Genomic DNA, 17,279 nt, shown 5'->3' on the forward strand with positions numbered 1-17,279 from the left:
GTGCCACTGTTCCTGCTGTCCTTAAGACAGTGGAGCACTGTGGCTGTGTACACAGAGCCAATCGGGCCTGTGATTGGTTATCACAGTGATCACGCGGCAATGTTTACATTGCCAAGCTCTCCTTTTCCTCTTACATCAGCAGCAGGGGAAAGTACAGGAACTTATGAATGGATGAGTCATTTATTCATTAGTTGCTGGTTAAAACAAAGCTGCAGCAGCAGAAACAAAAATGTCAGGACAGTATGGAAACCCCCAAATGAGCCTTTTTTGGAAAGTAGACACTCCAAGGTGATCTCATTTTTGCTGCATTTTTGGGGGGAAATGAAACATGCCGGTATTGAGGATGTTAAAACATGGAGCTTGGTATAAGTGCACAAGATACAATAAATATACAGGTCATAGACAGAGGGAGGAGGGGTTGAAGGAGTTATTGTACAGGTCATATAGAGTGGGATGATGAAGATAAATAAGGCTAATGTATAAATGTGCAGGATAAGGGTAAAGGGTTAATATACAGATAGAATGCAGATAGCATAAGCAGGAGAGGAGGGGGGCTGAAAGGGCTACATTTATTTTAAACTGTATTTTTATTTGCTTTTATTCATAAAAGAAAGTAAGAGAAACAGGATTTTTATTTAAATTTCTGGGTACTTTTTTTATACTTAATATAGTGAAAAATAATTTTAAAAAACCCAACAGTTATTAAATACCACTAAAATAAAGCTCTATCTGCCTTAAACAAATTATATCAAATACATTTTGTTGCAGTGTTGCACGACGGAGGAATTCTGAGCCAAATTTGCACAGTGCTAAAAACTGAAAAATGGCCCTGTAATGAAGGGGGTGTAATAACCGGTACTGAAGTGGTTAAAGGATTTCTCTGTATGCAGATGATAAACCTAATTTACCTTCTGTAGATGGGAAGAGGCAGATGAGATAATTGTTAGGGCTTATTCCCATATTTGGTATCTGTTTCAGCTATTTGTTTTTTTTTACCAAAAGCAGCACATGTGCAGCTCAGTGTACTATCTCAGCATCTGCTGGGTGCTGGGTACCAGGCGAAGATGTCCGCAGCAACAGATCGACGTAGGACATTGTGGCTGTCGCAGTGCTGTAGTGGTCCCTTGGCCGGTAAGTCTACCATAATGTGCAAATACGCAGTGCATGCTTGCAGATTATACCAAAGGAATGAACCAGTGATGCTTGTAATGTCTGAGGTGCATTTACTGCTTAGAGATGTGTTACTCAGTACTTTGTCCATAGAGAAATGTTGCAATGCATTTAGAAACAATGTGTATAGGGGACTTAGAGTAAACCTGCAGCCTGGAAAGCTGTAAAGGTGAAGTTTACCTTTTGAGGGTGAGGGGGGTGACAGCACCAAACACATTAGCTATGTGTGCTCGTGGGTTTCCCTTAGCTTCAGCTGCTTCTTCCAAAAAACATTTTCCCCATCCGTCCCCCTCATAGCTACCAGATATGACACTTAGCGGCACTGTGAGGAGTCTGTGAGCAGCTACTGTGAAAAACTGTGCCACTGGCCCACCTCCCGTTAGCTCTCTTCGCCATTCACAAGTTCTGTGAATGGAAGAGGAGATTCTGTCATTCAACTACTCTCTCCTCCCTTCACTGAACTCAGAAATGCATTGTAATAGGTGCTCTGTTAATGACGGAGGGAGCTGAGGGGGGCGGGGCTAGCAGTGCAACTTTTTACAGTAACTGCTTGCAGACTCGTCTCATTGCAGCCTCTCACGGAAAGTCAGTGGGGGAAATTTATCAAAACTGGAGCAGTTGCCTATGGCAACCAATCAGCATCTCTCTTCAGTTTGCTTAGTTACTACGGCCACACCACCCTGAACGCGCCCGCTCTCGTCTGATCTCAGTTTGCTTAGTTAGAATTTGAAAATGAGAGAGAGAAGCTGATTGGTTGCCATGCACACTGCTCCAGTTTTGATAAATCCCCCCAAGTGTGTGTATAAGAACTTCTGTGGACTCTATTGGCTCTTTGAATTGGTGAAAGTGAACATGAAACTACCATCTGGAACCTTATTGTGTGTACTATCCAATACTAACCTCTGGGTATCCTGTGTCTTCAGAATAAAGGATTCATATAAGGTTACCTTTGGCACTAAATAAAGCATAAGTTTAAATTAGTGCTGGCTTTTTTGAGTACACAGTAATGCCATGACAGATGTCTCTCTTCCCTTTAAACTCACCAATCCAGAAATGGTAGTGGTAAATTTAGCCAACTAGCATATACGCCCCTAGATACAGTGTCTACTGGGTGATGTTATTAACCATTTATTAACCATTTCATTTCAGTTAGCAGAGAACAGTGGAACATAAAATGTTCACTGCAGTCTTACATTAATATGCATTGTGACTAACTAGGAGCGCAGAGAGAATACACAGAGGCAAATCACATGGAACCCGGCGTGCAGGATGTTTATTGGGGAATTCAGGTACATAAAGCAAGGTACAAAGGCCGGGGTTAGGTCCTGGGGGGTTGCAGGCCACGGGGAGGGTCAACCCAGAAGGTAGGCAACGGGCCAAGGAAGGAATAAGTCCAGAGTCACAATGCTAGTAGTCCAGGGGTCAGAGGTGCAGCAAGAGGTAATCCAACAGGTAACAAGGCACCGTGTGAGTACATCCAGTACGGGTAGAACAACAGATCCCAGCAGGCCTCACAGCAGCAGTGGAGCAGAACAGGCAGGGTTAAGTCCGTATTCAGTTGAATCCACAGACAGAGACCGGCCTCAGCGCAGCCTCTTGTCCACCAGTCAGCGAGGAAGAGAGCATGCAGCCTTCCCATCAACACTTACAAAGGTCCCGGGAGGAGCCGGCATGAGAGGGGAGGGAAGGGGGAGTACACAGGCTGTTGCTGAGCAACTAACCTCACCCCCCATGTGTCCTTTGTTCTGGGGAGGATAGAATGGAGGGAAACAGCAGACGTGTACTGGCTTATCTCTGTGCCCAGTGTGTAGGCCCTCTGCTGTTTTGATTTGCAGACCTCTGCCTTTGAAAGTGAACAGGAGGTGGGGAGGGGAACCAGGGGGGAGTGCTCAGTCTCCAGCACAGGTCTGCAGGTTTGATCTTCTGGTTTTGTCTCCGAGATCAAAGCCAGGAAGGGGGGACGCACAAGCAGCTGGGGAGGATTGGGGAGCAGAGAGAGAGGGGCTTAAAGCTGCAAGGTGCCCCTTTCTCTACATCCATATACAATATTTAATTGAAACTGTTACTCTAAAACTATACTTACCACAGAAAATACGACTGCACAGTTACTTTGTTGAGAATAAAATACATTTACAGATTACACATGACTCTTCCAACAACTATACTTGCAGCGGTTCATTACTCAAATGTAAACAGTCTTCACACGGACACATAAAAAGTAAAACAACGGCTAAAATACCTTTTCTGGAGAAATAGCTGCTGCAGGTTCCCTTCAGCGCTGGTCAAGTGTGTGAAGACCTAGGCACTTGGATATGCAATCTCTGTCAAAGGGAAGGGTCAGAGTTCTCGTCCTATTTGGCACACAGGTAACTTGAATGAAAGGGATGTGGAGCAGCATTTCCTCCAGGAAAGTTATTTATTTTAGCCCTACTGTCACCTTATATTGATCCCTTCCAGCAGGACTGTAAACTTGGCCTAGGATAACATTTGGATATAGGCTCACATTATGTTATTATGCTTCACGTTTGGATATAAGACAAGCTGAATACAAAAAAAGTACATTAGCAACTAAAGTCTGTGCAGCACTCAATTCTACTTGCTCCATCTTGGAAAGCCATTGATAAAAATTGCTGCTGTTGGTGCACTTGGGTTATTATAATCACTAAATTGCCCTTATCTTGGGTGACTACCATTGTTCACATGGTTACAGGTTGTAACACAAAAGTGTAAACGAAATACAAGATGGCTTGAAATGAGAAAGTTGATTATAGAATCTCCCATTCCGTATTATGCCAACTGGTAGTCTAAACATTCTGTGTTTTTTTTTTTTTTCCCAAAAGATAACTACAGCATAGTATTCTAATGCCTATTAAAGTCTTTATTACATAAATTAGTTGTGTTAACCTGGTGGACTTGTTGATGAGCTTTTTGGTCTCTCTGTGAGTCTGAAGATAGGTTTTTGCATAGGTTGCTTGATCAAATTCATGTAATTACCTTAGATAGCTCATTTGTTTTTGCTTTTTCCCCATTTCTCTGTTTTTGTTCCATTAGTTTAAAAACCACAAAACAAACAAACTAGTTCTTAAAGAGTATGAACATTTACACAAAAAGGAATAAGTACTCCCTTCATTCCTTTCCTTATCAGTTGTCCAAAGGCTTTCTTCGTGGTAATACATGATCTGCAACATAAATATATTCATTGTTATCATTTCTGTGGAGTTTGGACAGGTGCAAAAGTCAACAACTGAAAGATATAGTATAAGAAGAATCAAATTCAAGCTGAACTCTGGGCACAAGAATGTTTATTTAAATATAATATAACTAGCCATAGAAAATATGCATCTACTTTGTGTCCACTAAACGTATCCACCGAAAAACATCATCACTGTGCTGCACATAGACTGTGCAGAGAGCAGAGCTGTGGGAGGGACCCAGCAGGCCCCACCCATTACAGGCTGCCTACAGAGAAATACAGGAGGGGTTGAGAAGACAAGACCAGTCACCCTGCACAAGGAGGAGAGCAGCAGCGACTGGTCTTTATTGCAGGAAGCTCCTGCTCAGAGTCAAAGTTTCACAATGAATTACTGCACAGATCTGGAAGAAATACACAAAGTACTCCGAGATTCAAGCAATAGCTCTTGTATTTTTGTTTATCCCAGAATTCATCTTTTACCTATGATGTTATATGAGGCATGCCAGTCCTTTAAAGGGCAGTTTTGAAGCCTGTAGTATTGGCATTAAACAATGTTCCTATTTTTCCAAACTATGAAGGTTTTAGTGTATCTATGTTGTTCAAACATCTAGTTATGTGTAAATATCACATAACCAAATGTCTGCAAGTGTTGCCAATATTATAGCCAAATGACATGGAGGCACAAGAAACGAAGGTTCATATTTTGAGGCTGATTGTGAAATTACTTTGTCAGTAGCCATCAACTTTGCCAGTGTTCTATCAAAGTTTGTGACTAGGTAGGAATATGTATATTTTGTGATGCTATTTTGTTGCGCTAGGTCCTGTGTACCAATCTCGCAATAAAAGAGTTAGAAATATCAACATGTGGTCTACTCCGTGGATTTCGATTGGTCAGGTGATAAACTACTGGGTGAATCTGTACAAATATATTTTAAAAAATCCAAGAAATAATTGGATTTACAGTGATTGTTAATACTCACCAGATGGTCTAGCTCAGGGGCGCCCACAAGGTCGATCGCGATCTACCAGTCGATCGCGTAGCGATCAATGGTAGATCGCCATGTCCTCCCCTTGCGCCGCTTCTCTGGATCCCCGCTGCTCTCCCCAGCGGGGATCCGAGAAGAAGTGAAGGAACCGGCGGCGGGGGAGGGCGGAGGACGAACCGCTGTCACTAACTAATGCAGAGCAGTGAGGAGAGAGAGAGACGCTCGGCCAGGATCTGACAGCCGGCGCCTCTCTCTCCCCTCATTGCTCATCCGTTCTGTCACAGCGGCTCCGACCCCCCACCCCGCGGCTCGTCGTATCCCCCGCTGCCTCTGCCCGGGAGAGCAGGGGGATCCAGCGAAGTTGCACTCTGTACAGAGGCTCCTCCCCATTCAGAAACAGCTTGATAGTAAAATATTTTCTTAATGAATGGGAAACTGGATGCGACTCTCTCCTTCCCCCTCCGGTCAACACTCTCCTCACCGTAATCAGCGGCGATATCCACCCCACAGTGTTCGGAAAAGGAAACAGTTTTCCCTCTTTTCCGAACACTGTGGGGTGATGCATTTTTACTATACTGTTAAACACTTTTGCACGATATTCTAATTATTCAAGTTTCACCTGTATATATGAGCAAAGATTACTGAAAAGGGAAAAGGTCAGCCAAGGCACTGGGAAGAAGACTCAGGGTATCAATGCCCCTGCTTTTTACTAAATTATTTTCTTATAATATGTGAATATTTTATACAGCAGATTACCTCATGCACCATTGTAGGGTTAGTTTCCAGGTTAATTCCAGTTCTCAGAACTGCCTTTGTAAACCTCACCACATCGTTTACACTTTTTTGTTTAATTAGTGATGGCCACAAACTACTCTATTCAAAAAGAGGCTCTGACCCTTCCACACAAGTTTAGCTCCAGTTACACTTTAAATCTTATAATAGCCTAGAAATGGATGGTGTCTCAATTTATTAAACTAGCATTAGTAAAAACAGTCGTTTTAAACTATAGATTTCTTTTTTTTCATGATACAAACAGTTGTGGTAGATAAACACTGCCATGAATGCCAAAACAAACTGCAAGCACCAAAGTCATTCAACCTTCTTTCACTCTTGGCATATAAAGCATCTGTGTGTACACCACTACTTCACCCATTGTTCTGACTCTCAAAATCAGTTCTCACAGTTGACCATTCTCCTTAAAGCTCTGTACCTTAATTAACTCTTTATAACCCATACCTGGATTGTTTTTCCTCTTTTAAACAAGCTGTTACATAATAACAGTAGAAAACATGTTTTGTTTTTAAAGAAAATATGAGGGATGACCTTCTTCTGGAAATGATGGCTGCTCATCTGCCTCTGACATTTAACACTTGTGTAAATCTCTGACCTGAAACCAACCGGCAGCCACAGAAGACTTATTTAGGGTCAGTCAGGGTCATAGTAGGCAATGGATCAGCATAACAACCAAAGGATTGGCATTTTTGCAAGTAGAGGTCAGCAATGACAGCCTACGTATTGTTTAACTGTATACACAGTATTTATTAGCCGTCTTGTCCTTTTGAACTTGGGCAGGCTTTTGAAGTATGCACTGGGAGCATGGATACATGTTTAGATTTTGTTAAACTGTTTATTCAAGCACACAGTGATGCATTATACAACATTTTGAAGTTGTCTCGTCTATGAGTTATAATACAGTGGCAAACCTGGGACATTCCATTATGCATCAAGTCCTGTTGATGTGACAGTGTCTCTTGGTGTATTGTTTGTTTGAAACTGTGGGAACCTTCCTGACTGCACATGTAATTTATTTACTGGATCATGCAGTGGAATAAACATGTGAACATCATTTTGTTGTCATGAGGGCACTGTAGACATACTGTACACATATCTAGAAAAAGTTAACAAAGGGACGACATTCAGTGGGGAGCTGGTTATATAAAAATGCAACACGGAAGTTTTTTTTTGCCATTTCTGAGTTTGACATGTTTGCCACCTGTTTTTTCCATCATATTATAAGGCAGGTAACATGCAATCTCAAAAGAAAAAAAGAGTGAATGGGTCTTTCAAATGGGTCTTTTCACAGCTGCCAAACTAGATCAACTCTGGTGAACAACAAAACTGGCAAACATTAGATAGAGGCAGAGGGAAAGGTTTGTATTACAGTTAATGCTGTAACCATGCAAACCTTTTTTCTTGATCGTACATCACAGGACACAGGGAGTTTATTCTGTAACAGATGGGGCATCCAAAAGCAGTTCAACAGAGGGGCAGACAGCACTGTAAACAACGGCTAACAGGCCTGTGAAACAATAACTAACCCCAACAGGGAACCATAGTAGAAGGGACCCACATATCAGGGGACCACCTCAAGAACCTTGCAGACAAGGCTATCATCCGCACACACCTCAACGTCCACCTGGTAAAACTAGGAATCAGTATGAAAAGAGGACTAGGTGGCAGCCTTGCAGATTTCAGAAACCGAAGCCTAATGCTGAAAATACTCAGTACTAATGCACCCCACTACAATGAGCCCTAACCAGAAAGGTGGGAACGTTACACTTAAACTCATAGACCTAAGAGATAGTGCGCCAAATCCATCCCCAGGGACCCTCAGGAATGATGAAGCGGGAATCAGGCTTGTGGATAGAACCTGTAACAGAGGTAAACAAGCTCAAAACACATCCAAACAATGGAGAGAAATGTCTTTAGGATGCTTTAGCGACGGACATAAGGAAAGTAAGACAATGTCCTGGTTAAGGTTGACGACAGAGACCACCTTAGGAAGAAAGGAGGCCTTAGGCCTTAGTACTACCCTATCCTTGTGGATAACCAGAAAAGTCCTTTAAAAGTCAAGGCTGCCAACTCAGAAAAATGCATGGCAGAAGTGGTGGCGATGAAGTCAACATTGTGAGCGGGTAGGGCCAGAGTGATATCTCTGAGAGGTCCAAAGTCTGGCTTCTTTGGCATGTACAGGACTATGTTTTGGTCCAACTGGAGTGAGCACAAGGGGGACAATTTGAGCAACCCCCTGCACAAAGGCCTTCAGAACAAGAGAATAAGAGGCAAGCAGCCTCTGGAAAAGAATCACCAAGGCCCTGGATGGTACTTAACCACTTAATGACCAAGGCCTTTTTTTTTTTCATTTTTTTTTTGCACCCATGTTATAATCAACATTTTAGGCCTGAAAATTACTTCAAACCCCCAAACATGATATATTTTCTGAAAGCCAAGACCCTATAGAATACAATGGTGGCAGTTACACATTTTTATGTTGCACAATTTCAGCGCTACTTAAACCCAAAAATTTAGTGAAAAATGCACTTAAGTTTAATTTAGTGCCCCAAAACCCAATAAAATACCAATTTTTTATAACATATAAAAGAGGAGGTTACAACGAGTAAATCGATACCCAATATGCCCAGGTTAAAAATTGTGTCCGTGACTGTGACAAAATTCAGTACCCCGAAAAGTCCATAGACGACACTTTAAAACCCCCTACAGGTGAGATATGCATACAAATTGGCCCTAGAATAATTGCGCTCACTCTGGAGTAAGTGGCGATACCCAACATGTGTAGCGCGATCGTCGTTTTCGTACGATGTGTGTTTATGTTATGACGTCCTTTGAAGAAGGCGAGGCAAGATTTTCAGAAGAGGGAAGGCATAGATCAGGCTGAACTGATCCCATGGAGTCATGGCAAAGGCCTGGGGATCCCTGGCCTTGCCCACAAACTTGTCCGGTTTGTGGTTGGGCTTGGATGCCAGGAGGTCCACTTCTGACTTCCCCCACTGCGACAATGGTCTTGGGTGAAGGGTCCATTCTAAACGCCAGCATTTCAGCCACAGAGTTTGTTGCACTTGGACGGTTAGGAGAACCATGCTGGAGATTTGTCTGACCGTATATATGGCAAGCCATGTACACAGTAGTGCAAAACCACAGCAAAGAGCTCTAAATGTTAAAGGAGACCTATGAGATGAGTGCTTTTCACTCACCTCATAGTTCTAGCCGACCTGTGACAATGAGACTGTCACAGGTCGGCTCAGTAGATCGGGAAGTGAGCGAACACATACCGTTGTTCCCTCCCCTCTCGATCCTGTCACGGCTCTCTGCCATGACAGGGGAGGGGCTGGATTCCCCTCTCCCCGCTCCGATCCGCCAGCACTGACTGGCAGAACGGACGAGGGAGGGGGCAGGTACAGCTGGCTCTGCCTCTAGATAGGCAGAGCCAGCTGTCAGTCACGCAGCTGGGCGGATCCCGGCACAATTGTCGGGATCCGCTTCAGCTGCAGCGTCTCAGTATACCGCTCGCGGTATACTGAGCCTAGGGTGCGGGGAGGACGCTAGTTTGTGTCCTCCCGTTACCCTAAGGAGAACTATGGGGAAAAGCCCTAACCCCATAGTTCTCCTTTAAATAAGAACTCCAGGTTTTTTATAAAACTAACCCTTGTAGTGGGGCTACTCCCGCATTGCAAGGGTTAAGCGCTTGTGATCATTGGTCTTGCAACAATCAGCGCTCACCTCTCTCCCCCTCTGCTCCAGCTATGGTATGCCCCTCTGCACCCTCCCATCTAATGCAAGTCAATAGACCTGCATTAGACATGAAGACGTCAGTAGGCTGCGGGACCTTGTCTAGCAGCAAGATTGGACCAAGGATCAGGTGAGTATATATTCTTTATTTGTGCCCCTAGACCAAAACAAACAGATAACCCTTGCAGTGCGGGGATAGCCCCACTGAAAGGGTTAATTTTTTTAAATCCTGGAGTTCCACTTTAAGAGCAGCAGGGTCCATCAAGATGGACCCAGGGTCCCAAGCTATAGCCTTTTATTATACATCTGCTTATTATAAAGTCTGACACACTGCCATTGTGGCAACAGGAGAATGGCTAGCATGGCCTGTAAAAGCAAATTAGCTCTAAAGCCCTAAGGACACATGGTCCTCGAAAACATCCTCTACAAGGACCGTTAACATTTTGTTTAAACAAGAAATGGATGGATCACCAACAAGGACAGCACATTTTTTAAGGAAACTCTCTTCAATAGGGTATTGCTGAGCAAACCTTTTAGGAGGAGTAAATGGTATTTCAGGGTGATCCCAGTCACCATACACTTGCCACACTTGCAGGGTATGTTTTGGCAAGTGTGGGCATTTTTAGGGAACCCAGACTAGTGACTTTTGTTAAGGTTGAAGCAAACAGCTCTAACTGTAAACAATCATACACTGCGTCCACAAGGACATAGTGTCTTGGAGCTTGGAAGAGATGTCAGCAGACAGGTCCTTTTCCTAGGCTGAATTCACAAAACTCGAAGCAGCCCTTCCTTTTTCATCTTCTTCCTCAGGGAGTTCACAGGCAGACAGATAAAGGTCAGAGGAAGACTCTGAAAGGGAAGGACAGGGGACCTGATTACGCCCCCCCACGGTCTGACTCTAAGAGAACAGACATTATCCCCATTATTTCCAACATAACAGTGTTAAATTCCTTCCTGGATAGGGTACAGGAGGGTAACCTGGAGGGAACTAAGGAGAATATTGAGGCAGGGAGTGTAGGGGAGAAGGGGCATACCATAGGGCTAGCAGAAACAGCGTCCGTAAAAGAGACAGAACCCTCCCCAGAACCGCAACCAAGTTGTGTGGCCCCAGAACCGTTGTTAGGTTGGGAAGACCCAGAACCTGATGCCCATTCCTCCTCATGTCTATAATCCACCATTGCCTGTGGGGAAAAGACCCAGTTCTCCCAGTAGAGGCAGTAACCTACTGCAGTGGTGGCAGAGATCTGGACTCCCTTGGTAGTGCAGAATTGCAGCAGGAGTGGCAGGTGCAGCCTGTGTAGCCAGTACATTGCGCACCAGAAGGGGATCTGGCGGGGGCATGCACAGTAGAAATCTCCATAGGGAAGCTGCACCGGAGCTGTGCAGCTTATCAGGCCGCCCATGGACCCCAGTGAAATTGTGCCAAACTCAAATATAGGGTAAATAGTGAATCCTATCTGCTGCTGGAACCCCAAATTTGTGACCCTTAGGGGGAAGGGACAAATTGGGTAGGAGGGTATGGACAAGTTCTCACGTACCGTACCACCATCAGAGTGGCAGCTGACAAGGTAGCACTAGCCACATAAAGAAGACATGCCCCATTCAGTCTTCGCCCACAGGGACAGGGCTCCATCGCAATGGACCACGGCCCTGGACCTGTAACGCACTCTGCTGCAACTTCACGCTGCACAAAGTGCCAAGAAGTGGGCTCCACACAGGATACTATGCCCTACGCACATTACAGGGCAGCCCTGCATCTTTCTTTTGGCGGGGTCCGGCCCACCAAGGTTCTGCTGAGAAGAAAATTGATTGGTAGCTCCTGTTTGGTGCTGCAGTAGATGTAAGCAGCGTTAGGGAAAACATGCTAGAAGAATCTTCAGTAGAAATAGCAAGAAAGGATATACTTCTCTCAGAGCAGAGAAACAGGGTCAATCACCTAAGGACACTAGCATAAAACTGGGGCAAACTGGGAGTGGCAGGGGTCATACAGGGCTGTCTTGCAGCTTTGATTTATTTGCCAGCGTCCAATCACCTGAAGGTAGCTGCATAAGCCAAGAAAAAGGAGGGCAGAGCCGCTGTCATCCTGTCAGTTTCAGGATGACAGCGGCTGGGTGCGTGGCAGAGTGGAGGATAGGTAAATATCTGTGCAGCACAAACATTGGAGTGATCGTCTGATCACTCCAGTGTTTGTAAATAACTGGGGACACATATTACTATGTGTCCCCAGTTATGAATGAACAGGATGTGATTTACTTTACTTGATGCGATTTATTTCTGAATGGGTAGTAGCACTCACTACAGTGGCTCCTCCCCATTCATTCAAAATAATATTTTGAATGAATGGAAAGCCTCTGTACTGAGTGCTTTCCATTCATTTAGAACAGATGTTGCAGAAAAAGATTGTGTCCTCAATTTCTTTTTCTATGTAAAAGGTAAATGTCAGGAGTCTGTTTAGACCCCTGATGTTTCCCCTGAAGCCCCCCAAACAGTATAAAATGAAATTGGAAAAAAAAAATTTACAAAATGATTTTAAAAAAGTGAAAACTACACCTCACACACATATTATTAGACATGTGCAAAGACTAAAAATTAATTTTAGATCAGCGGTCACCAACCTTTCGGACCTCATGGACCACTACATTAATAATTTTAAATCCCGCGAACCAAATAAATATAAAAATGTATATATATTCACACACACACATATGAGAATATATTTATATATGAGGGAATAAAATATGAGAACATAGCTATATACAGGTGAAACTCGAATAATTAGAATATCGTGCAAAAGTAATTGCAGTAAGTGCTGCAAAAGGGGCCCAAACCAAGTACTGAGTACATATGCATGCTTGTACTTTTCAGAGGTTCGATATTGTTCTATGTACAATCCTTGTTTTATTGATTGCATGTAATAATCTACTTTTTTGAGGTTGTGGATTTAACTGAGCCAATATTACTTGGCTTCTCCCCACTTTTCCCACTTGTCCCGCAGCCTGCTCAGTCCTGGTACTGACGAGATGCCCCACCTCCTGCTGAGCCCGCACTGTACTGAGAGCCGCGCATTCCTTGTGACATCCGCTGCTTGAGTCAGTGAAAGGCAGCCCCGGAGCCTCCGTGCCGCTTCAATGACGGCCCAACCTGCACAGCCGCAGTGGGCCCCACCAAAATTTTCTCGCGCACCACCGGTTGGCGACCACTGTTTTAGATGAAATTAACGAAAACTAAAAACGTTTTCATTCGTTTCATCAAACAAAACAAATTTTTATGCTATTTTCGATTCAGCCACTGGCGTGTTCTGGAGGCATGGCGCATGATGTCATATGACACCGCACGTGTTGGGCGCTGTTATCTTGATGTATATCTACAGTATGTGTATATCTCATGTGATGTTATGCTCCCCGCCTCAAAGATGGTGGCACAATTTTGCAGAACGCACCGGTGGCCAAGATGGCCGCCTCACATTCTCAAACAAATTGTTATGTGCCTGAATACATTTTTTGTATATTCGGGCAAATAGTAATTAATTAATTTACACATAGTCTAGGTTTTGTGTTCTGTTTTTTATTTTTACTTTTCTAGATACACTTACTTGAAAAAAGGGTCTGCATGACAACCTGACACTTTATTTTTATAGACTATATTTTAGTTTGACATTTATTGTTTACCACTTGTTTGCTTACCGTTGTTTTATTTGATAAGAATACTTATATTGTGCCTACAAGTTTAATACCTTTGAATACAAGTTTTATTTTATCATACTTTTTAATATGTTTCTTTGGGGCTTAACAAAATGTATTTAAATGGTGCGGATATTGGAGAAAAATGGGTGTGGTTACTGAGGAGTGTGGTCACTGAGGGGCACTGTGAAGCTTTTTAGCACAGGGCGCCTAAAGGCCTAAGGCCGGCCCTGCATGCAGCAGGTACTCCTCTCCTGACACTGCAGGCAAATCATTTACATTGCTTTTGCCCAGTTCTCCCCCTTCTTACCACCTGAATGCTTTAGGCCTGATTCATACCTAAATGTCAGCAGCTTTGCATGTAGAAACACAATTTTTTTGCTGCACGTTTTTGTGCGTTTGTACATGCATTTTCATTGAGTCGCAAGTTTTTAGGAGCAGATTGTGACACATTGATGCAAATGACAAAAACGTGTGCAAACGTGCATAAAAACCGCACAAAACCAATTGCAAAACGAGCTGTGATCTGCCAAAAATAAGCTCAAGTACTTTTCCCATCGACAGCCGTTTTGCATATTGCGACAAAACACTCAGGTGTGAACAGGAGCCATTAGAATGAATGGGATTTTTTTGGTGAAGATTTTTGTTGTGCTGAATCAGCTGCGACAATATGCTCAGTGTGAACCAGGCCTAAAGCTGAACAACGGTTACATACACAAATGAAAGACATATAAGGAAACGGTTTTACCTGCTAAAGGATTTGTATTTCTGTACATACAGTTCTGAGAGTTACACAGCTCTGAGACTCAACAGAACCCTGCTTGGCATGAAAGGGGACCTGATCTTTTTCTGCCGCAGTTTACTCTCACTTACAGGTCCCCTCCCGCACTCTGTGACTGGGCAGTAAGGGGAGAAGCTGTACACTGATGATCTCATCTTGCTGTTACTCTTCTCTTTCCTCATATCAACATTTTCTTTGCACTGCAGCACACCTAAATACACTTTTGGTTGCTTCTCCCATCCTCTCTCTCAGCTCTGCTTTATAGATTATACCGTAGTCTGCAAGCTGCAAGATGCTGATACCTGATGAAACTAGGGTACTTACTGTGCTTACAAAAAATACATTGAATAATGGATTGATGATTACAAAGCTACATTCATTTGAGACTTTTATATGTGCCTGGAGTTCAGCTTTAAATGCTTGAATGAACAAGGTTTCAAACTTCCAAATCCAGCCCCAGTGTGCAGGGGTGTCCTGAGGCGTGGTGTGACCCAGAGCAGCCACTGGGTGACACCCCACCATCGCGCAAGCGCATGAAGTCATAACACATGCTTGTGATGTCATTGTGCATGCATGTAATGACGTCGCTCGCTGTTACCTGCCGGTGGCCATCTTGGTGATGGACGTCGGCATAGAGGGGAGGGGACATTCACCCAGCAGGATAAAGTATGCCTCTCTTGTGCAACTGTCGGGCTCTCGGCCTATGACCGAGTGCCGGACGTTTCAGAGGGGGGTGACACCAAAATTACTGTCAGTCATTTGATGTCATCCCCTCCAATGGCACCCCACTAGTGTGTGTATATAGCTATATCTATCTATATATTTATTTTTTACGTGAGCATAACTTACCAGATTATCCCAATTATATGCGTATAACATGGATCCTAGTTTCCTGGAAATACTAAAGAAAAGGGATTTCATTACTTACTGTGGGTCACAAAGACATATTTTAGAAATCTTCTATACATCAGTCAGTGTACGTAATCAGAAACATGTATAAACAGAGAAGGAATATCAAAATAGCAAATGTTGGTAAAGCATTCATTAAAGTCTCAGGGTGGAGCACATTTAAGGCTGGTAAAAGTTATTTATTAATTAACACGAGATTTATATAAATTGGAAAAGTGATGCAATATTTTGTATTCTCCTGAATAGGTGCATACAGATCTGTTTGATCTTTGAAGAATCACACAATTTAGGAATGAAGACAGCCATGATTTAGAAATTATATAATTCTCTGCATACTGGACAGATCTGTCTGTCTATGTATGTATATACTGTGTATATACTGTGTATCTAACAAAGGTAAAACTTTCCTAAATTTCACACCCTTTAAGGCCTTTCTCCAGTTAAAAAAGGGGTCTGGGGTATGGTGAAGTGGACTTTTATACTTGTAAGGAAACCAAAGGACAGTCCGCGGAAGGAAGACAGGTGAGCATCGACTGTGGGGGGAAAAAAGAGATCAAGTAAGTAGAATTCCTCTTCATCATACCCCTAGACAAAAACAAGCATTTAACCCCTGCAGTGTGGGGGTAGCCCCACTGCAAGGGTAGTTTGTTTTTTACCCAGAGACAGGCTTTAAATGCCAATTCTACACTGAGGAGTTTGATCCTCACTTTTTGTGTGGACTTCAGTACAAGAAGTGAAAGAAAGCTCTCCAGCAGGAACATAAATCGCAATAAAGCAAAAAAGCAATTCTTCTTACTAGCCTGCGGTGGACTTCTTTCAGTTTTTAATTGTTGTCTGCTTTATTGATAGGGAGCTTTCTCTTACTTTCTATGTGGAACAGGAAGTGAATGAAATCTTGATAACAAGTACAGAGAGCAATAAAAACTTTACAGCTGTTCTACTCTCTTTACATCTAAATATATTTTGACTGAGGCTGAGCTTTGTACAATAAATATATACCTATGTAACATGCTAAGTGAGTTATTTGCTAAAACAAACCTATGCTGACAACATTTTGAAGGTCCCACATGCTGACCTCACCTTCTGGCTTCAGAAATAATGAAATCACTGGCACTGAATGAAAATATATAGATAAGGAGTTCCCAGTTCTCTCTGGCTTCCCAATATACACACTTGGTTTGTGTCAGCGGGCACAGAAAGTATTGAAATGCTAGACCGTCAGGCATAAAACATTTTCCAAAAGGCATGCAATAGCAACCTTGTATATTTCCTCTCAGCACAGATTTCCTTTAGGCTGGGTTCACACCTAGGTGTATTGAATATGCGCGTTTGTTGCGCGGTTCGCGTTGCACGTTTTTACCGCGATCCGCGGTAAAAAAAACTGGGCGACAAACGCGCGTTTCCATGGGCTACTTGGCTGTATCCCAATGGAAACGCGAGACCAAAACGCCCCAAAGAAGTACATGTACTTCTTTGGGCGTAGGCCGTTTTGTATCGCGTTCGGACGGGCGGAAATACTGCAAGGTGTGAACCAGACCCATTGAATACAATGGGATTTAGATGTTTGAGCGTTTTGTAGAGCGTTCGTCGAGCGTTGAACACGCTACAAAACGTTCAGGTGTGAACCAAGCCTAAAGATATTAATCATAGTAATCACATCATACATTAAACTTTAATAAAATCAGTAACAGTAATAACTTAAGTTTCATCCAACTCCACTGTTCTTCTGACCCCTCTAGGAGGTAACATAATAAAATACTGCATGATGTAAACAATATACATTCAGAGTACTCATGTCTGGTTTCATTGGGTCAAAGTTATACTAGAGTAAGATTATTTCCTCTCCATTTCTTAAAACATCTGTTTGGGAATGTTCAATATAACATGTTTAAATAAAGATTATATATATATATATAAAAACATCTGTTTGGTATGTCTCTGTTATTTTGTCACAAGTTTCAAATGACATCAGAGTGTACTAAAGCAGGAAATGACAAAGAAAGATAGATCATTATGACAACCACCAGAGCAGG

At 43.0% G+C, this 17,279-nt stretch overlaps 1 protein-coding gene across 1 annotated transcript in view; it reads right to left on the reverse strand.

Moving 5' to 3' along the window:
- Positions 1-15,669: 15,669 nt before the first annotated feature.
- STAP1 (signal transducing adaptor family member 1) overlaps positions 15,670-17,279 on the reverse strand; it is a 75,464-nt gene continuing 73,854 nt past the window's right edge. The window contains exon 10 of the mRNA XM_018559917.1: positions 15,670-15,779. Coding sequence (XP_018415419.1) covers positions 15,670-15,779 — 110 coding nt within the window. The remainder of the gene's footprint in view (positions 15,780-17,279) is intronic.

This window comes from Nanorana parkeri, unplaced genomic scaffold (assembly GCF_000935625.1).
Source record: "Nanorana parkeri isolate BGI_ZX_2015 unplaced genomic scaffold, ASM93562v1 scaffold421, whole genome shotgun sequence".
Lineage (NCBI taxonomy): Eukaryota > Metazoa > Chordata > Amphibia > Anura > Dicroglossidae > Nanorana > Nanorana parkeri.